Below are 20,159 nucleotides of genomic sequence, written 5' to 3'. Positions count from 1 at the left end.
GCCTGGAGTCTGGGTGGTGGAGTGGTCAGAAGGCGACACTCCCTGCCTGGTGTGGCACTCAGCTTCATGTGGACCGTCTGCATGTGCCCTCCCTGACTTGTACCAGGGCCTGGTCCAGGGCTCTCTGTCTCTGATCCTTTTGGGGTCCCTTCCAGGTCTCTGGGGTTGTCTTCTTCTCTGTGGAGACTGCCGAGCGCCTCCTAGCCACCCACGTGAGCCCGCCCCTGGATGCCTGCACCTACCTGGGCTTGGACTCTGGAGCCCGGCCTGTTCAGGTGACTGGGGGAGGGCAGCTGGGGGGGCCTGGCCTGGGGATGAGGCACTGTGTGGCCTCAGGCCAGCCACTTCCCCTCTCTGGGGCAGAGTCTCCACAGACGGGACGGCCCTGGTTTAGCCTCAGAACTTGGGGGCTAAACCCCTGCCACGCCAATAGCTGTGCTTCTTCCCCTTCCTGCAGCTGTCTCTGTTTTTTGACATTCTGTACTGCATGGCTGAGAACGTGACCAGGGAGGACTTCCTGGTGGGGAGGCCCCCAGAGTTGGGGCAAGGCGATGCGGATGTAGCAGGTTATCTGCAGAGTGCCCGGGCCCAGCTGTGGAGGGAGCTTCGCGATCAGCCCCTTTCCATGGGTGGGTACTGCCTTTCAGCTCCCTGGGGTGGGGAGACCATGGGAGTGAGGACCCCAAGAATGGAGCTGCTCACTGCATGCGGGGCCAGGCAGCCTAGCACAGGGACTGGGCAGTTCTCCTGTCCTGTGCCAGAGCCCCGCACTGAGCTACCTCCTTCCCCTTCCTGTCTTCCTTTTGTCTCATTCCTAGGCTCTCCCAGCCTGTCCACTTTGTTTGTTTTGTTTTTTGAAACGGAGTCTCTCTCTGTCGCCCCGGCTAGAGTGAGGTGTTGCCATCTCAGCTCACTGCAACCTCCGCCTCCTGGGTTCAAGCGATTCTCCTGCCTTAGCCTCCTGAGTACCTGGGATAATAGCCGTGCATCACCACACCCGGCTAATTTTTGTATTTTTAGTAGAGATGGGGTTTCACCATGTGGGTCAGGCTGGTCTCGAACTCCTGGCCTCAGGTGACCTGCCTGCCTCGGCCTTCCAAAGTGCTGGGTTTATAGGCATGAGCCACCATGCCTGGCCCTAAGCTGTCTACTTACTTTCTTTTTTTGAGACAGAGTATGGCTGTTGCCCAGGCTGGAGTGCAGTGGTGCAATCTTGGCTCACTGCAACCTCTGCCTCCCGGGTTCAAGTGATTCTCCTGCCTCAGCTTCCTGAGTAGTTGGGATTACAGATGCGTGGCACCATGCCTAGCTAATTTTTTTTTTCTTTTGGTTTGAGACAGAGTCTCGCTCTGTTGTTCAGGCTGGAGTGCAGTGGCACGATCTCGGCTCACTGCAAGCTCTGCCTTCCAGGTTCATGCCATTCTCCTGCCTCAGCCTCCCAAGTAACTGGGACTACAGGCGCCTGCCACCACACCTGGCTAATTTTTTTTTTTGTATTTTTAGTAGAGATGGGGTTTCACCATGTTAGCCAGGATGGTCTCGATCTCCTGACCTTGTGATCCGCTCGCCTCGGCCTCCCAAAGTGCTGGGATTACAGGCGTGAGCCACCGTGCCCGGCCATGCCTGGCTAAGTTTTGTATTTTTAGTAGAGACGAGATTTCACCATGTTGGTCAGGCTGGTCTCGAACTCCTGACCTCATGATCTGCCTGCCTCAGCCTCCCAAAGTGCTGGGATTACAGGTGTGAGCCACCGTGCCCAGCCAACCTGTCTGCTTTCTAGCTGTGTGGCTTTGGGCAGGTTCCTGACTCAGTTTCCCCTAACAGGCTCATTGCCACACCTGCCCCCATGTGTCTGTGCTGCTGGGAGGCCAGCCTGAGTCGCAGCAGGCATGGGGTTGGGGTCCGTACTTATGTCTTTACAGCCTACGTCTCCAACGGCAGCTACAGCTACATGACCTCCTCAGCCACTGAGTTCCTGCACAGCCTCGCACTCCCTGGGGCTCCTGGGGCCCAGATTGTGCACTCCCAGGTGGAGGTGAGACCTCCCTGCCCCTCTGGTGCCTGCTGGGTGCCTGGGGTCAGGTGGGATGTGGATTCCCAGGAAGACAATAGCCGACCTTGGAACAGATGGCCTGAGTGCAGGAGTTACCCCCGGCTTACGCATGAAGTGCTGGAGGCTCAGAGAGGCTAAGTAACTTGCCTAAGGCCACACAGCCAGTAAGTGACCAAGTCAGGATTCTGCATGGAGCTTACCTGATTGAGAAGCTAAAGAAGACCTTTCTTTGGGGTCTGCCTGGGGTGACAGTGGTGGGCCTGGGTCAGTGCTGTGCTGCTGAGAAAGGGGACAGGTAGGGTTCAGAGGTGGCCCCCAGGGTGGCGGGGTTGGGCGTAGCTGGACAGGTGGGATGGAAATAGGCCTCAGGCTGGGGCCCAGGCAGGTCCAGAGAGGAGTCTAGGGGGCTGCAGGGCAGGGGAGCAGTAGGCCTGGACGCTTCGCCCCCAGATGCTTGGCTTGGGAGGAGAGTTGAGGCAGCCCTGGCCCTCGACCCTCATGCTCTTCCTACCCGGCTGCACAGGAGCAGCAGCTCCTGGCGGCTGGGAGCTCTGTGGTCAGTTGCCTGCTGGAGGGCCCTGTCCGGCTGGGTCCCGGGAGTGTCCTGCAGCACTGCCATCTGCGGGTGAGGCCTGAGCGCGTGGGCATATTGGGGCAAGGGTGCTGGCGTCCCGTGTGTGTTGGGGGGTGCTGGGTGCCTGCCCACCCAGGATGTCTGCCCTGTCCCCCGCCAGGGCCCTATTCACATAGGCGCTGGCTGCATGGTGAGTGGCCTGGACATAGCCCACTCCGAGGCTCTGCGTGGCTGGGAGCTGCATGACCTTGTCCTGCAGGGACACCGTACGCGGCTACACGGCTCCCCGGGCCACGCCTTCACCCTTGTTGGCCGTCTGGACAGCTGGGAGGTAGGCAGTCGCCCTGCATTCCCTCACCCCCATCTTCAGGCTTTGGGGAGCCCCAAGGAGTCCTGGCCCCCACCCCACGGCGGGGTTCTCTGAGCACTGGTCCGTGGGACAGGCTGTGAGGAGGGTAGGATGTAGGAGGAGAGGATGAGGGAGGAGGTAGGGTGAGGTTAGGCTGTGAGACCAGCAGAGTCTCCACAGGCTTTCTCCCTCCTTGCATCTGCTCAGACAGCTGCGCTGGGTGGGGATTTTGTTTTTTTTTTTTTTTTTTTGGAGATGGAGTCTTGCTCTATCACCCAGGCTGGAGTGCAGCGGCCCAATCTCAGCTCACTGCAACCCCTGCCTCCCAGGTTCAAGTGATTCTCCTGTCTCAGCCTCCCAAATAGCTGGGACTACCAGCGTGCACCACCACGCCCAGCTTAGTACAGATGGGGTTTCGTCATGTTGGCCAGGCCGGTTGGGTGGATTTTTTTTTTTTTTGAGACAGAGTCTCACTCTGTCACCCAGGCTGGAGTGCAATGGCGCGATCTCGGCTCACTGCAAGCTCCGCCTCCCGGATTCACGCCATTCTCCTGCCTCAGCCTCCTGTGTAGCTGGGACTACAGGCGCCCGCTACCATGCCCAGCTAATTTTTAAATATTTTTTAGTAGAGACGGGGTTTCACCGTGTTAGCCAGGATGGTCTCAATCTCCTGACCTCGTGATCTGCCCACCTTGGCCTCCCAAAGTGCTGGGATTATAGGCGTGAGCCACCGCGCCCGACTGGGTGGAGATTTTTATCCCCCTTTGGCAGGCTAGAGACTGAGGTTCAGAGAGGGAGGTAACCCGCCTTGGGCTGCAGCCAGTTGTGGTGGGTTGGGCCTGGAACCCAGGGTTCTGCTCCAGATTTCAGGCACCTCGGCAGGAGTGTTGGAGCTGCAGGGCTGAAAGCAATTTCAGAAATTGCTCCATGGCTGGGTGTAGTGGCTCACGCCTGTAATCCCAACACTCTGGGAGGCCGAGATGGGAGGATCTCTTGAGTCCAGGAGTTCATACCTGCAGTGAGCTGATTGCACCACTGCGCTCCAGCCTGGGTGGGTCAAGGACGTGCTTTGTCTGTCTTTCTGCCCTCACATGAGCACTTAAGCAGCTCCTGGCCCCCCGGCCTAGCGTCTCTGACCCTTTCCTGTGGCCCCTGCAGCCCTGACTGCTTCCTCCTCTCCCCCAGAGACAGGGGGCAGGCACATATCTCAACGTACCCTGGAGTGAATTCTTCAAGAGGACAGGTGTTCGGTAAGGTGGACACCGCTAGAGTCTTGGTGACCTGGGCAGCTGGGGTGACTGCTGCTTTTCGAGGTGTGTCTCTCCCCTGCCCCAGAGCAGCATGGGCCCTGCTACCATCCAGGGGCCTGGGTGGTTTTGAGATTCTCTCCAGTACTTTCCCCTGGGCAGCTCCCAGTCTCTGGCTGTGCTGACTTTGGCATTCTTGTTCAGCGGTCTGGGAAAGGATGCCAGGCAGCCTGGCCCCAGACCTGAATTGCCCACTTGTGCTACCTCGGAGGAGACTGTCCTGTCCCCATGAACTGACAGGTGGCTCAGGGCTTGGGGAGGAGACTGGAGCTTTTGCTTCCCTCCTGGGAATGTGCCTTCTCCCCACATCAGAGCCTGGGACCTGTGGGACCCTGACACGCCGCCAGCAGAGTGCTGCCTTCCCAGCGCCCGCCTCTTTCCTGTGCTCCACCCTTCGAGGGACCTGGGACCCCAGGACCTGCTGTGGATGCTGGACCGCCAGGAGGATGGGGGCGAGGCCCTGCGAGCCTGGCGAGCCTCCTGGCGTCTGTCCTGGGAGCAGCTGCAGCCATGCCTGGATCGGGCTGCCACGCTGGCCTCTCGCCGGGACCTGTTCTTCCGCCAGGCCCTGCATAAAGCGCGGCATGTGCTGGAGGCCCGGCAGGACCTCAGCCTGCGACCGCTGATCTGGGCTGCTGTCCGAGAGGGCTGCCCCGGGCCCCTGTTGGCCACGTTGGACCAGGGTGAGTGTGCGGGCTGGTAGTGCTGCAGAGTCAGGCCAGGGGCACCTGCCCTCCCTGTCCTCTGGGCCATCCCCCGAGGGGACTAGGGGGCCATGAGGTGCTCAAGCTGGGAAGGGGCACGCTGGAGTTTACTTTTAGGATTCTGGAAGGCCTCATCCTTGTCAGTGGGGTTTGGTCAGAGGTTGAGGCCTGGCAGCTGAGCTCTAGGTCCTAGGCACATCGGCAAACCCTGCATGTTCTGTACCGGGTGCCGGGATGTGGGTGCAGAGCGTGGGGAGGGGACAGGGCCCCCAAGGGACATGGTCAGTTCTGCGTGAGGTCCCAGGCACACTGCTGGGGGCTCACAGCCTTAGCCTCGTAGGCCGTACCTCGTGGAAGGTCCCAGGGATCATGGACATGATTGGTATTGAAGCTACTCACCCAGAGCCACACGGCTAGCTGGTGGTGAGGCTGAGACCTGAGCCCAGGTGGTTTGAGCCCAGAGCCTGAGCTCTTCACCACTATGGGAGTCCTGGGTGAGGCTGAAGAGACACCTATGGGCTGGGACTCTGGGACTGGCAAGACGAGAGGATCTCTGCCAGGCAGAGAGGAGGGGTGCAGTTACAGTCAAAGATACATTGTGGGCAAAAGCCAGGAGGTGTGAGGGGTCTGGCGCATTTGGGGACTGTTGAGTAGCCTCTCAGGGCAGAGGATTTTGAAGACAGGCCTCTTCCCCTGCCACCCCCAATTCCTGGTCCCTCAGTTGCAGCTGGGGCAGAAGATCCTGGCGTGGCAGCGCGGGCACTGGCCTGTGTGGCGGACGTCCTGGGCTGCATGGCAGAGGGCCGTGGGGGCTTGCGGAGCGGGCCAGCTGCCAACCCTGAGTGGATGCGGCCCTTCTCATACCTGGAGTGTGGAGACCTGGCAGCGGGCGTGGAGGCGCTTGCCCAGGAGAGGGACAAGTGGCTAAGCAGGTGGGTACTAACGGAGGTCAGATCCCTTGGATATGCCCCTGGCTATCTGGGAAGTGGCCCCTGATGGACGAAGCCCAGAGAGAGGTGGGGCACCGTTGGGTACCCCAGGACAGTCAGGTCCCCAAAGCCAGGCAATCGGCCTCCAGCTTGGGCTGCATGCCGCCATCCCTCCCTCTTCTTTTGGCAGGCCAGCCTTGCTGGTGCGAGCGGCCCGCCACTATGAGGGGGCTGGGCAGATCCTGATCCGCCAGGCTGTGATGTCAGCCCAGCACTTTGTCTCCACGGAGCCGGTGGAGCTGCCGGGACCTGGGCAGTGGGTGGTGGCTGAGTGCCCAGCCCGTGTGGATTTCTCTGGTGAGCCCCTTGTGGCAGGTGGGGGTGAGGGTACCTGCCCCAGAGCCAGGCTGGCAGCTTCTGTGACCAACTTGACTCTTGCCACGCTGCCGTAGGGGGCTGGAGTGACACGCCACCCCTTGCCTATGAGCTTGGTGGGGCTGTGCTGGGCCTGGCTGTGCGAGTGGATGGCCGCCGGCCCATTGGAGCCAGGGCACGCCGCATCCCGGAGCCTGAGCTGTGGCTGGCGGTGGGGCCTCGGCAGGATGAGATGACTGTGAAGATAGTGTGCCGGTGCCTGGCTGACCTGCGGGACTACTGCCAGCCCCATGCCCCAGGTCAGGCACCCTGAGACCTCTGCAGGTGGGGCTGGCACACATGGCCAGCTAGGGGTGGGGGGCAGAAGCTAGAGACTGCAAGCCACTGGGGTCTGGCCTGAGGAGCCAGCCAGTCTGGCTGAGGAGCCTGAAGGGAAGGAAGGGGCTGGGAGTCAACCTGCATAGGCACCTACAGACACAGGAAGTAGAGATGACATGTGTCCCTGTCTGGGAGTCCAGAGGCCCTTTTATGGCTTGGGGGTGGGGCCAGTACTGCTGCTGGACTTTTGTCCCACTGGATGAGTCCCGCACTGGCTGGGAAGTCATGAGGGTGGGTGGGTGTCTGTGTCTGCCCTTGGAGACCAAATTCCTTCCTCATGCCTGTCCCTCTGCAGGGGCCCTGCTGAAGGCGGCCTTCATCTGCGCGGGGATCGTGCATGTCCACTCGGAACTCCAGCTGAATGAGCAGCTGCTCCGCACCTTCGGGGGTGGCTTTGAGCTGCACACCTGGTCTGAGCTGCCCCACGGCTCTGGCCTGGGTAAGCGGGCCCTGCCACCTGCTACCCACTGACTGTCACAGCCCTCCAACCTTGCCTGTGATCCCTGTCCCTGGCCTCTGCCCTTAGAGGGAGTCAGGCAGGCCTGGGCAGGGCAGAGGTGTTTCATGCCTGCTCTCTCCTCTCTGCCCTGCAGGCACCAGCAGCATCTTGGCAGGCACTGCCCTGGCTGCCTTGCAGCGAGCCGCAGGCCGGGTGGTGGGCACGGAAGCCCTGATCCATGCAGTGCTGCACCTGGAGCAGGTGCTCACCACTGGTATGTGACTGCCCTGGAGTTGGGGGAGGTCACTGACACTTTCCCAAGGGCCTGCGGGGGGAGTGGATTTGCATGTGATTGGCCAACAGCCACGTGACTGTGCTGCTGTTGAAAATACTTTCCTTCTAGTCACTTTGACCTTCTCTGGTCACTTTCAACTTGAAATGTTCTACCTCCCAACGAGCTGTTTCATGAGCATCTACTGAGTGCCTGTGCTGTGCCTTTCTTTTCTTTCTTTTTTGAGACGGAGTCTCGCTGTGTCGCCCAGGCTGGAGTGCAGTGGTGTGATCTTGGCTCACTGCAAGCTCCGCCTCCCAGGTTCACACCATTCTCCTGCTTCAGCCTCCCGAGTAGCTGGGACTACAGGCGCCCGCCACCTCGCCCAGCTAAGTTTTTGTATTGTTAGTAGAGACGGGGTTTCACCATTAGCCAGGATGGTCTCGATCTCCTGACCTAGTGATTCGCACGCCTCGGCCTCCCAAAATGCTGGGATTACAGGCGTGAGCCACCGCACTGGGTCTGTGCTGTACCTTTTATGCTTGTTGGAACCAGGTGCTATGCTTCGTGACTGTGCCTATCCAAGGCTGTGCTCAGGTAGGGCTGGGCAGAGCTGGTTTGGACCTTCTGCCTGCCCTTCTGGCATCATGCCCTTACTTGAGATGCGATCACCTGTGCCCCCGCCCCCACCCCCTGGCCATATGGTAGGGCAGCAAGAGCCCAAAAATGACTATGATCTAATGAATGTCACCAGTGCCAGGCTTCTCACTCCTCTTGGCCACCGAGCCCCCTGGAACCCATGGTCAGTGTAGAGCAGCCACAGGCTTGTCTGGTTTCAGGTCCACCTCAGGGTGTCAGGCCCCATCTCCAGCACACCCCTGGAAGGAAACTGCTGCAAAGGCCTACTGAAGCCTGATTGTGGTGTTTCTGTAGCTCAAGCCTCTCATTGCACTGTAGTGACTCATATCGCATAATCGGTAGTCATTAGCAAAAGGTGCAGATGGGGAAGCCTTTCCAGCTTTCTTTTGAGGTGCGCCATTCAAGTTCTACATTGGCCAACGGATGACTATTTGTTGAGAACCCACTCTGTGGGGCCCCGGGGATAAAATGAGCAAAAATGGGGTCCCTGCCCTCAAAAGTCCTGTGGTCTCCTGGAGACAGACATTAATCAGTAACCACTCAGGTGCATGTGTATTACAAACTGTGCCAAGTGCTCTGAAGCAGAGGGGCACAGTTAAGTCTTGACGTTTCAAGACTTAGCCACTTTGCAGCCACCAGGTTTTGGCTGCAAAGTTCCAGATGGCTCCTGTCTTTTGCATTTCGTACTCTAAACCCTTGCAGGCCCTTCCCTAAATATCAAGGGTCTGTCCCAGAAGCAACTCAAGTTTTGTTATTTTTAATTTTTTTTTTATTTTTGAGATGGAGTCTAGCTCTGTCACCCAGATTGGAGTGCAGTGGCACAATCTCGGCTCACTGCAACCTCTACCTCCCGGGTTCAAGCGATTCTCCTGCCTCAGCCTCCCGAGTAGCTGGTATTACAGGCGCCCGCCACCATGCCCAGCTAATTTTTTGTATTTTTAGTAGAGATGGGGTTTCACTGTGTTGGCCAGTCTGGTCTTGAACTCCTGACCTCGTGATCCGCCCGCCTTGGCCTCCCAAAGTGCTGGGATTACAAGCATGAGCCACCATGCCTGGACTAGTTTTGTTATTTTTATGCAGCTACAAGGAGGAAAATGATACATACCTTTCATTACTGAAGCTGGAAAGATGTGTAAGTTAGATAGGATAAAAATAGATCCTGATGAGCTTCCTTCCAACATAAACCACCTTTCAGAAGATGGTGCAGGGAGACTCAGGCTATAGGGAAGGTATCTGTCAGCCTCTCCTCTGACTAAAACTCCCCTAGGAGGGGCAGAGGTTAGTGTAAAATATGTATTTTTTGAGCCAGAGTCTCACACTGTTACCCAGGCTGGAGTGCAGCGGTGACATCTCAGCTCACTGCAACCTCTGCCTCAGCCTCCCCAGAAGCTGGGATTACAGGGCACGTACCATCATGCCTGGCCAATTTTTGTATTTTTGGTAGAGATGGGGTTTCACCATGTTGGCCAGGCTGGTCTCAAATTCCTGACCTCAAGTGATCTGCCTGCCTTAGCCTCCCAAAGTGCTGTGATTACAGGTGTGCGTCACCATGCCCGGCCATAGTGTAAAATCTTTATCCTTCAATGTGGTTTATCCCAATTCCAATTACACATTAGGTCTAAAACAAAACTCAGGCCTCGGGAATTCCAAGCTTTGCCCTGGAGTGAAGCCCATTCCCTTGCTGGGATTGTCCTGGGGACAGAAGCTGCGTAGCTTACTGTCCTGTGGAGTTGAGGGAAGCTATCTTTCCATACTGCTCCCATCAAGGGGTGCAGGGCCGGGAGCCTAGACTGGGAGAATGAAGCTGGGCCAGACAGACTCCAACAGTGACAGGCCCTGGGCTCACAGGAGGTGGCTGGCAGGACCAAGTGGGTGGCCTAATGCCTGGCATCAAGGTGGGGCGCTCCCGGGCTCAGCTGCCGCTGAAGGTGGAGGTAGAAGAGGTCACGGTGCCTGAGGGCTTTGTCCAGAAGCTCAATGACCACCTGCTCTTGGTGTACACTGGCAAGACCCGCCTGGCTCGGAATCTGCTGCAGGTGAGCTCCGGCCCCAGCATGAGGGAGGCAGGCAGGGAGCCTGCTGGCTGGGCCTGGGTCCTCACCACCCCTTCTCCTGCCCCGTCCACAGGATGTGCTGAGGAGCTGGTACGCCCGACTGCCTGCTGTGGTGCAGAATGCCCACAGCCTAGTGCAGCAAACTGAGGAGTGTGCTGAAGCCTTCCGCCAAGGTGAGGGGCTTCTTCCGGGGCGGGAGGGTCAGGGCACCAGGAGCGAGTATCCTGCCACTTGTCGGTTTGAGGCCAGGGTCATCTGCAGGCTTGGTACAAGCTCCAGATATTAGGCCTCTGGGAACAGAAGCCTATTGTCTGTCCTCTCCAAGGTCTCACATTTAGGGGAAAGTCACATCTGAGGACAAAATTTTCATTATGGGAAAGGCCCTCCAGCCCCACCTAACAGGAAGCAGAAAGGGGAAGGGACTCACCCCATGGCTGAGTTCCAGGGAAGTCTGAGCTGGGCAGGGCCCCAGTGTGTGGCTTCACAGCTCCCTAGATGCCGACTGTGCTGGGTGTGGTGTTGGTTGCTTCCTGCACATTGGTCCTCAGGTGGTCCTGGGAAGTGGGCTTGTTACTTCCAGCTCCAGCCAGCACTGGAATCCGGCTTCTTTACCATGACACTGGCTCAGCAGCACGTCCTGGCACTTCATGCAATCTCCAGACGGGTGCTGAGTATCTTGGCCCAGGCACATCACTCCCCTCTGCCCCACCTCAGGAAGCCTGCCTCTGCTGGGCCAGTGCCTGACCTCATACTGGGAGCAGAAGAAGCTCATGGCTCCAGGCTGTGAGCCCCTGGCTGTGCGGCGTATGATGGATGTCCTGGCCCCCCACGTGCATGGCCAGAGCCTGGCTGGGGCAGGCGGTGGAGGCTTTCTCTATCTGTTGACCAAGGAGCCACAGCAAAAGGAGGCCTTGGAGGCGGTTCTGGCCAAGACCGAGGTACTGATGGGGCTGGGGTTGATCAGGAGACCTCTTGGGGCAAGAAACCTCACTGTGGCCCACCAGTTAACCAGGGGCTATATCTGCAAGTCCCCTGGTCCTGCAGGCTCAGTCCAGCCTCCAGAAGGCCTGAGATTTGTCCAAAGCCTTCTAAATACTTCCCGTCCTGTCCAGGGCCTTGGGAATTACAGCATCCACCTGGTTGAAGTGGACACGCAGGGCCTGAGCCTGAAGCTGCTGGGGACCGAGGCCTCAACCTGTTGCCCTTTCCCATGAAGCTGGCTTCTCTCTGCAATAGGAGAAAACCTGGAGCTACAGTGTCCCCCACCTTCCTTGCCCCATGGGAACCTCCACCTCCTACTCCCCACCCACCTCTGCGAATCTGCTCCCAAAGGAAGCTGACCAGAGCAAGACCTGGGCAAGCAGAGAGTGCCTGGGACAGGACTGACCTGGTGGACAGTGGCCTAGGTATAGCCTCTGTTCCTCCTGGACATAAGAAGGTCCCAAGCTTAGTATCCCATGTGGCCTTTACAAATCCTATGACTGGCCTTCTCATTCCACGAGGGCCCTGGAAAGGGTTGACAGCCAGCCTTGGCATATGGCTGGGAGTCCCTTGGCAAGGCCAACCCTGAAGAGGCCCTCCGAGGCATTCCCTGTGGCCTTCCTTAGGGTTGTAGACTTCACGCTTCACCCTCATGGGAGCGTGGGAGTGAGGGTGGCGGTCCCTTGCCAAGTTGGTGGCAGTGACCCAGCGATTCACTGCCATCCCAGGCCTTAACCAGCAAAGCTACGGACCGTGCCAAGTGACCTGGTGCCTGTGGGAAGTGGGTTCTCAGGACTGGCATTCTTGGAATAAAGTCACTCTGTCCTTACAGGTGGTTCTCATAAAGTCACTTTTGCTCCTCCTGGGAGCAGTTCCCACTTCCCCTACACTATGGGGAACTGGCCCTGCGGTGATCCAGCTTGTGGTGCTGAGGGCCCCATAGGGGCATGAGGGTCTGGGACTGGATGGGGGCTCCTGCCATCATGTGGGTCCCGGACATAGCTGTGTGCTGCACTGCGTGTGGGAGGAAGCTGAGGTCTTGGGTTTTGCCTTCCTATTTCAGTGCAACTGGTAGACCTGCCCTGCCCCATAGCATCTGGCCCTCCGTGGAAACAGCACACTGGCATCTCTCCAAGGGGTAGCTTTATTCAAGGATCATAAACATCACAGCCTTTCCTCGAAGTCAAGCCTAACTGCTAGGTCCCCAGATGTACCCAAGTTGTCTAGGGCTGGCAGGGTAGCTTGTTTGCTGTAGTGTTTGAGGGCAAGAGACTGACCATCCACGCAGAAAGCTGGCCTGGGCTGCCCACTGCCTGCTGTGGCTTTCCTACCTCATTAGGAACCCGCTTCTCTTGGTGGGGAGACACTGCCCCCAGAGCATCACCTGGCCAGGCCTGAGGGCAGAGCATGGAGGGGGTCCAGACCTTGTTTCTCTGCTGCCAGCTGTAGAAAGGTCTGGGCTGTCAGATCTCCCCCAAGTCAGACAGTCTCGCTCAGCTCCTTGGCTGGGGCCCCTTCGGGAACAGGCCCGGAAGTGATGAGCCAGGTGTGTTCACCCAGGCAGCTACAGGCGCAGCCTCTTGATATCTTCACTGCGGAAGTCTATGCGCAGGGCCAGCACCTGGCGCACTTCAGCAGGGGTGAGGCGCCACGTCAATGGGCCGGAGTTGGGTCCCCAGTAATCGAGGATCTCGGTCACCTGTGGGGAAAGACATAGAGACCAGTCAGCAAGGTGGGGCTATTCTGAAAGAGGGCTCTGGCCTCTACCAGGGGCAGAGCAGGGGCACCTGGGAAGGGGAAGGTGTCCTGTAGGGCTGGCTGCTGGCAGAGACATGGTTTAGAGGGAAGTGGCGGGGATCCATCTTTGCCTCTTTCAGTCACCCCTCCGTGGCTGGGCCAAGGGCGAGCCACCTACCCGCTCCAGATTGAGGATGGTGGCCATCTGGGAGAGCCGGGCAAACTTGTCTCGGATGGTCCAGGTGGTCACCGTGGTAAGGTAGGCAATGAGTGACCTCAGCTCTTTGTCAAACTGCAGACCGCCCAGCTGCAGAAGAACCCAAGCCCAGTAACTACTTAGGCCTGGCCAAGCAGAACTGGCCTCCAACTGCCCCCAGAGCTGGGTGGCAAGGCTGGCCAGGCCTCAGGTGCTGCCCTGTGGCTCCAGTTTGCTCTACGGCTTCAGAAGTCAGGGCAGAACTGGACCCAGACATGCAGGGCCTGTGGGCAGCAGACAGAGGGGATGCAAGTCCTGGGGTGGTGGCACGGCTTGTCTTCCTCAGAGGAGAAACGCAAGCTGCAGACCCATGACCCCTTTACCTTACCCGGTTAAAGGTGGATTTCAGCACCACTTTCTCCAACTCGACGGCAACAAGGCTGGTCATGAGGCCGGTTAGGCTGTCGTAGATGACCGGGGACAGGCTGGCCTGCACACAGAGGGTTGACATCAGAGCCCCACCTAACTCCTCTGCCTCTACGCTGGAGTCTTAGGTGGCGAGGATGGTTAGGTGAGGCCACGGGGCAGTGTTTCTACAGGTTAGGGTTGGAAGGGCTTCCAGGGTTCCCAGAAGGAATGTGATGAGACCCTGCAGGCTGCTGGTTTGGGCAGAGGTGGGTAATTCCCTAAGTGGATCCCTAGGGCCCCTACGCACCTTGAACTCCGCCATTTGCTGCTCCAGGTTAAGGATGAACTGTTGTACCCAAGGGTCATTGGCTTCATAGTCATTGAATTCTTCCTGTTGTCAGGAAGCAGGACTGGTGGTCACCATGGGCCTCTTTCTAAGAAGTACCATTCACTGCCACCCACCTCTATCTCTCTAAGAAAATAATGTAAAACGTTCTTTCTTTCCTGTGCCTTGACTCATCTAGTTTAAAACCAGCTCAGACACCCAGGCTGGCAGAAACTGACCAGCAAACAGCCCAGGGCTGTAGCAGAGGCCCACATAATATGGTAAAGTTCTTGGCATTTTATTCCTTCTTGGATCTCATGTTCTACAGGAATGAAATCACTAGGCCAGGAGGAAAAAAACGCTTCTAAGTCTATCATAGGTGGGGCAAAAAGAGCTCCAATACAAGGGAATAAGTTAGGTCAAGGCAAACTCCATGTCTTTCTGAGCCCTTCTGACTAGGGAGAAACTGTTTCCAGGGAGGAACCTAGTCTTCAAGGGTGAGGGTGGGGGAAGTGGGCTGGGAAGCATGGAAGGTCTAGTCTGTTTAGATGGCTCCGCTCCCTCCAGCTGGGGCTAGGGGCGAGGCGTCATTGGGGCTTGATGGCTGCCTGTGGCCAGGCTAACCTCCTCGATGTTGTGGGAGACGGAGAAAAAGCTGTTGATCCAAGGCTGCACCTGTGGCTTGATGGCTGTGCTGTTGAGCTCCGTCAGCCCTTCCTGCACAAGACAAGGTGGAGACATGTAACACAGAAGGCACACCTCATCCCTTCCCTCTCTCTTCTCCCCATCCCTCCCTTCTCGTTCCCTCCCCATCCCTTCCGTCTCTCCTCTCCTCATCCCTTCCCTCTCTTCTCCCCATCCCTTCCCTCTCTCTTCTCCCCATCCCTTCCCTCTCTTCTCCCCATCCCTTCCCTCTCTTCTCCCCATCCCTTCCCTCTCTTCTCCCCATCCCTTCCCTCTCTCTTCTCCCCATCCCTTCCCTCTCTCTTCTCCCCATCCCTTCCCTCTCTCTTCTCCCCATCCCTTCCCTCTCTCTTCTCCCCATCCTTCCCTTCTCGTTCCCTCCCCATCCCTTCCGTCTCTCTTCTCCCCATCCCTTCCCTCTCTCTTCTCCCCATCCCTTCCCTCTCTCTTCTCCCCATCCCTTCCCTCTCTTCTCCCCATCCCTTCCCTCTCTTCTCCCCATCCCTTCCCTCTCTTCTCCCCATCCCTTCCCTTTCCCTCCCCATCCCTTCCCTCTCTTCTCCCCATCCCTTCCCTCTCTTCTCCCCATCCCTTCCCTCTCTCCTCTCCCCACCCCTTCCCTCTCTCATCTCCCCACCCCTTCCCTCTCTCGTCTCCCCACCCCTTCCCTCTCTCGTCTCCCCACCCCTTCCCTCTCTCGTCTCCCCACCCCTTCCCTCTCTCCTCTCCCCACCCCTTCCCTCTCTCCTCTCCCCACCCCTTCCCTCTCTCCTCTCCCCACCCCTTCCCTCTCTCCTTCCCATCTCTTGACTGCAGGGTGCTCTTCCAGCCCTGAGGCTTTCTGCAGGCCCTGTTGGAGGTTATAACAGAGCTAGTGCTAATGAAAGGAGGAGCCAGGAACATGCCCCTTTCCAGATCTCAGATGAATCAGGTCCAGGGTAACAATGAGGCCTTGAGACTATTCTGATAGACTCTCACGAGAGATTTCAGAATGCCGGGTGCTAGGCAGCACCTGTGGCTAGGACCACAGGTCAGAACAACCATGTGACTCCGCTTCCTCTGAGCATCTTCTGAGGGCTCTTGTCATTGTGGGGCCAAGTGGAAAGTCTAGAGGACCAGAGGGTGGCTTGTCAGTGTGACAACTTCACTGCTGAAAAACCAACAGGGCCTTTAGTCTCAAGGGACCTGCACAACTCCAGGCGTCAGGGCTTGCTTGCTGCTCCCTCACCCGTCCTCCTGGCTTCCTTGCACACAATGAGCCAGCTAACAATCTTCTCAGAGCAACATACAGACACAGGATTCAGTCAGCAGTTGAACCTGGGGCTTACCTGCAAGAGGTCTCGGAATTTGTTGGACACGGCGGCCAAGTCAGAAAGGCAGCTGTCAAACTTGGCCTGAGCCTGCTCCCCTCCAATGCCCTGGCTGAAGAGCTTGGTGCAATCACTCTAGGGGAGAACACTGCTGTAAGACCACCAAGCATGCGTGGGCCATGGGAGTGTGAGGAGAGGCACCAGCCACTTCTATTCCTCCAGCCTTCTCTGGGTGTAGCTATGGCCTGTCAAGAGTCTTTTCTGTTTCAGAAAACCTCGATTCTATCCTGGTGGCTATCCACTTGGCTCCCACTTCCCCCTCTGTAATATGGGGGTACCAGTGTTGGGGAAGTGAATAAGAAACAGAATACCACAAAGTTTTTCCTATCTTTAGAGTCAGACATTCCTAGGTTCAAGTCCTGGCTCAGTCAGGTATTAGTTGAGTGACCTTGGGCAAATGATTTAAAGTTTCTGAGCTTCAGTTTTCCTGTCTATAAAATGGGAACACCAATTCCTGCTCCTCATGTATGAGATGAAGCACAATGTGCCTAGCTCAGTGCCTGGCACAGGAGACACTAGCTATTATTGCTATAGTTCCTCCTTTTTCTCTCTTTTTTCCCACTTTTATATTTATTTACTTCTCTTTAAATTTTATTTAAATTTACCAAAAAACCACAAAAGCCAGTTCTGCTTCTTAAATATTTTGGTCTGGCTACCAAAGGGAGATGGTCAAGATCATAGCTAATGTTTAAGGGCTTACTGTATACCGGGCTTTGTTCTAAGCATTTTGCTTTTATTACAGTACCAGGCTGGGCGAGGTGGCTCATGCCAGTAATTCTAGCACTTTGGGAGGCCAAGGTGCAAGGACCACTTGAGGCCAGAGTTTAAGAACAGCAGGGAAACATAGTGAGAAGCCGTCTCCACAGAAAATTAAAGAATTAGTTGGATGTAGTGTTGCACCCCTGCATCCCCAGCTACTAAGGAGGCTGAGGTGAGAGGATCCCTTGAGCCCAAGGGTTCAAGGCTGCAGAGAGCTATAACTGTGCCACTGCACTCCAGCCGGGGCAACAGAGTGAGACCAAAGTACCTATTCTGCTTAAAAACCAAACAAAATGAAAACCAAAAAACCCCCACAACTACTTAAGTTACTCTGACCTTCAGAAAAAAAAGTATCTCCTTTATGAAGTAGGTAAAATTATCCCCATTGTACAGATGAGGAAACTGAGGCATAGAAGTTAATAATTTATTCAAAGTCATGGCAATAAGTCAGGAAAGGCTGAGCGCGGTGGCTCACTATTGTAATCCTAGGACTTTGTGAGGCCATGGTAGGAGGATCGCTGGAGCCCAGGAGTTCAAGACCAGCCTGGGCAACAAAGCGAGACCCTGTCTCTCTCTCTCTTTTTTTTTTGAGACACAGTCTCACTTTGTCGCTCAGGCTGGAGTGCAGTGGCATGATCTCGGCTTACTGCAACCTCTGCCTCCCGGGTTCAAGTGATTCTCATGCCTCAGCCTCCCGAGTAGCTGGGATTACAGGTGTGCGCCACCATACCCAACTAATTTTTGTATTTTTAGTAGAGATGGAGTTTCACTATGTTGGCCAGGCTGGTCTTGAACTCCTGACCTCAGGTGATCCACCTGCCTTGGCCTCCCAAAGTGCTAGATTTACAGGTGTGAGCCACTGCGTCCAGCAGAGACCCGTCTTTTAACGTAGATAAATCATGGAGCTGGGACTCTAGACCAGGTATTCTGACTCCAAAAATCCTGTTTTTGTTTTGTCTTGTTTTGTTTTTTTGAGACAGTCTCACTCTGTCACCCAGGCTGGAGTGCAATGGCATGATCTTGGCTCACAGCAACCTCTGTCTCCCAGGTTGAAGTGATTCTCTCACCTCAGCTTCCAGAGTAGCTGGGATTACGGGCACCCACTATCATGCCCAGCTAATCACTGTATTTTTGTAGAGACGGGATTTCACCACGTTGGCCAGCCCGCCTGAGCCTCCCAAAGTGCTGGGATTACAGGCGTGAACCACCATGTCCAGCCCAGAATGCCTGTTTCTAATCACCACACTACAGTGTAGGTGTAGTACTCTCTAGGGGGAACTGCTTGAAACTTGTGTTTTAGGTTGCCAGGAGCTGCCACATTTCTTGTAGCCTCCTTAGAAAGTTCATGCTGTTTTGGCTCCAGAGAGGAAGCAGAGTGGAAGAACTCAGAGGGACTCTTCTAGCAGACAGAGGCCCTTCACTCCCACAGTATTCCTGACACTTACTGTCTTCGAGTAGTCTTGTAACCTCCCCTGTAAGCTGAACGTCATGCCACCTGATCTGCCTATTTCAAAGGGCTGCTGATGGGGCTAAGAAAGAACATCTGTGAGATGCAAATCTAAGGATGGCTGGGATTTATGGGAATAGGTTTTTCAGCTCTTTTACTTGGCTAATTCTATGAAAGTCATAAGCTCACGTATGAATTTCTAATATTTCCCCAAATTTTACTTCCAAAACCCAACAGACTCATGTTAAGGATAAGGTCAGAAATAGTCTAAAGTGCCATGACTTAAAAACAATGATGTCGGCTGGGCGTGGTGGCTCATGCCTGTAATCCCAGCACTTTGGGAGGCCGAGGCAGGCAGATCATGAGGTCAGGAGATCGAGACCATCCTGGCCAAAATGGTGAAACCCTGTCTCTACTAAAAATACAAAAATTAGCTGGGCATGGTGGTGTGCGCCAGTAGTCCTAGCTACTTGGGAGGCTGAAGCAGGAGAACTGCTTGAACCCGGGAGGTGGAGGTTGCAGTAAGCCAAGACTGTGCCACTACACTCTAGCCTGGGCAACAAGAGCGAAACTTCATCTCAAAAAAAAAAAAAAAAAAGGCCAGGCATGGTGGCTCATGCCTGCAATCCCAGCACTATGGGAGGCTGAGGCGGACGCATTGCCTGAGGTTGGGAATTTGAGACCAGCCTGGACAGCATGGTGAAACCTCATCTCTATTAAAAATACAAAAATCAGCCGGGCATGGTGGCAGGCGCCTGTAATCCCAGCAACTCAGGAAGCTGAGGCAGGAGAATCTTGGAAGTTGCAGTGAGCCGAGATCATGCCACTGCACTACAGTCTGGGCAACACAGCGAGAATTGGTCTCAAAATAAGTAAATAAAATAAAATAAAGACAAGGCCAGGAGAGGTGGTTCATGCCTGTAATCCCAGCACTTTGGGATGCCAAGGCGGGTGGATCACTTGAGGCCAGGAGTTTGAGACCAGCCTGGCCAACATGGCAAAACCCCATCTGTACTAAAAATACAAAAATTAGCTGGTCATGGTGGCAGGTGCCTATAATCCCAGCTACTCCAGAGGCTGAGGCAGGAGAATTGCAGAAGTTGCAGTGAGCTGAGATCGTGCCACTGCACTCTGGCCTGGGCAACAGAGTGAGACTCTGTCTCAAAAAAAAAAAAAAACCAACAATGGGCCGGGCGCGGTGGCTCATGCCTGTAATCCCAGCACTTTGGGAGGCCGAGGCGGACGGATCTCAAGGTCAGGAGATCAAGACCATCCTGGCGAACATGGTGAAACCCTGTCTCTACTAAAAATACAAAAAATTAGCCAGACGCTGTGGCGGGAGCCTGTAGTCCCAGCTACTCGGGAGGCTGAGGCAGGAGAATGGAGTGAACCCGGGAGGCAGAGCCTGCGGTGAGCCAAGATCGCGCCACTGCACTCCAGCCTGGGCTGCAGAGCAAGACTCCGTCTCAAACAAAAACAAAAACAAAAACAAAAACCACCAAAAAAAAACCCAAAGATGACAGCCAACTTGTTGAACACATACGATGTGACAGATACTATATTATCGGTACATTATGCCACCGTATTTATTTTTATTTTTGAGATGGAGTTTTGCTCTTGCCCAGGCTGGAGTGCAATGGCATGATCTTGGCTCACCACCACCTCTGCCTCCCGGGTTCAAGCGATTCTCCTGCCTCAGCCTCCTGAGTAGCTGGGATTACAGGTATGAGCCCCTACACCTGGCTAATTTTGTATTTTTAGTAGAGAGAGGGTTTCTCCATGTTGGCCAGGCCAGTCTCAAACTCCTGACCTCAGGTGATCCGCCTGCCTTGGCCTCCCAAAGTGTTGGGATTACAGATGTGAGCCACTGCGTCCGGCCTATGCCACCTTATTTTATTCCATCCCCCATTTTAAGGCTTTTTTGGGGGGTAAATTCCTAACGTAATCCAGTTTACAGTACTATAAACAGCCACCTGACTGTTCTCTCTGAGCCACCCCTCTCTCCTCTGTGTGCTGGCTCCAGCCCCTCCTCAGTGTGCCAGCATAAGGCCCACACTTCACACCAGGTTGTGCACCGAGCCCTTTGTCTCTGCTGCAAAGCATCCTCCTTTGCACAAGTGTTCACTGTGGAGGCAGGGCCCTGGCCTCACTTCTTTCCCAGAGGCTGAGTTTGGGAGTGG

General features: G+C 55.9%; 2 protein-coding genes across 57 annotated transcripts in view; one reads left to right on the top strand and one right to left on the bottom strand.

Annotated features, from left to right (window-relative positions):
- FCSK (fucose kinase) overlaps positions 1–11,882 on the top strand; it is a 28,330-nt gene extending 16,448 nt beyond the window's left edge. For 42 of the 50 annotated variants that reach the window (XM_015126526.3, XM_077984592.1, XM_077984580.1 and 39 more), the window contains 16 exons: positions 156–275; positions 458–629; positions 1,923–2,035; positions 2,577–2,678; positions 2,788–2,958; positions 4,162–4,226; positions 4,596–4,966; positions 5,709–5,919; positions 6,107–6,273; positions 6,369–6,590; positions 6,965–7,108; positions 7,263–7,382; positions 9,867–10,054; positions 10,146–10,245; positions 10,787–11,010; positions 11,185–11,882. In XM_015126526.3, the coding sequence (XP_014982012.2) occupies positions 156–275; positions 458–629; positions 1,923–2,035; positions 2,577–2,678; positions 2,788–2,958; positions 4,162–4,226; positions 4,596–4,966; positions 5,709–5,919; positions 6,107–6,273; positions 6,369–6,590; positions 6,965–7,108; positions 7,263–7,382; positions 9,867–10,054; positions 10,146–10,245; positions 10,787–11,010; positions 11,185–11,286 (2,592 nt within the window). In that variant the 3' untranslated portion in view covers positions 11,287–11,882. Of the gene's footprint in view, positions 1–155; positions 327–433; positions 630–1,922; positions 2,036–2,576; positions 2,679–2,787; positions 2,959–4,161; positions 4,227–4,595; positions 4,967–5,708; positions 5,920–6,106; positions 6,274–6,368; positions 6,591–6,964; positions 7,109–7,262; positions 7,383–7,626; positions 10,055–10,145; positions 10,246–10,786; positions 11,011–11,184 lie in introns of all 50 variants that reach the window. The other 8 variants (XR_013411158.1, XR_013411157.1, XR_013411155.1 and 5 more) reach the window with 4 other exon arrangements.
- A 297-nt stretch (positions 11,883–12,179) lies between these two features.
- Positions 12,180–20,159, bottom strand: part of COG4 (component of oligomeric golgi complex 4) — a 40,154-nt gene continuing 32,174 nt past the window's right edge. For 6 of the 7 annotated variants that reach the window (XM_077984631.1, XM_077984629.1, XM_015126530.3 and 3 more), the window contains 6 exons: positions 15,732–15,848; positions 14,344–14,436; positions 13,702–13,785; positions 13,375–13,476; positions 12,969–13,097; positions 12,180–12,752 (listed from right to left, as the gene is read on the bottom strand). In XM_077984631.1, coding sequence (XP_077840757.1) covers positions 12,618–12,752; positions 12,969–13,097; positions 13,375–13,476; positions 13,702–13,785; positions 14,344–14,436; positions 15,732–15,848 — 660 coding nt within the window. In that variant the 3' untranslated portion in view covers positions 12,180–12,617. The remainder of the gene's footprint in view (positions 12,753–12,968; positions 13,098–13,374; positions 13,477–13,701; positions 13,786–14,343; positions 14,437–15,731; positions 15,849–20,159) is intronic. The other variant, XM_028841125.2, reaches the window with a different exon arrangement.

This window comes from Macaca mulatta, chromosome 20, assembly GCF_049350105.2.
Source record: "Macaca mulatta isolate MMU2019108-1 chromosome 20, T2T-MMU8v2.0, whole genome shotgun sequence".
In the NCBI taxonomy this organism is placed as follows: domain Eukaryota; kingdom Metazoa; phylum Chordata; class Mammalia; order Primates; family Cercopithecidae; genus Macaca; species Macaca mulatta.
The sequence above is the reverse complement of the archived record's forward strand: the minus strand, read 5'-3'. Positions and strand labels throughout refer to the sequence as shown.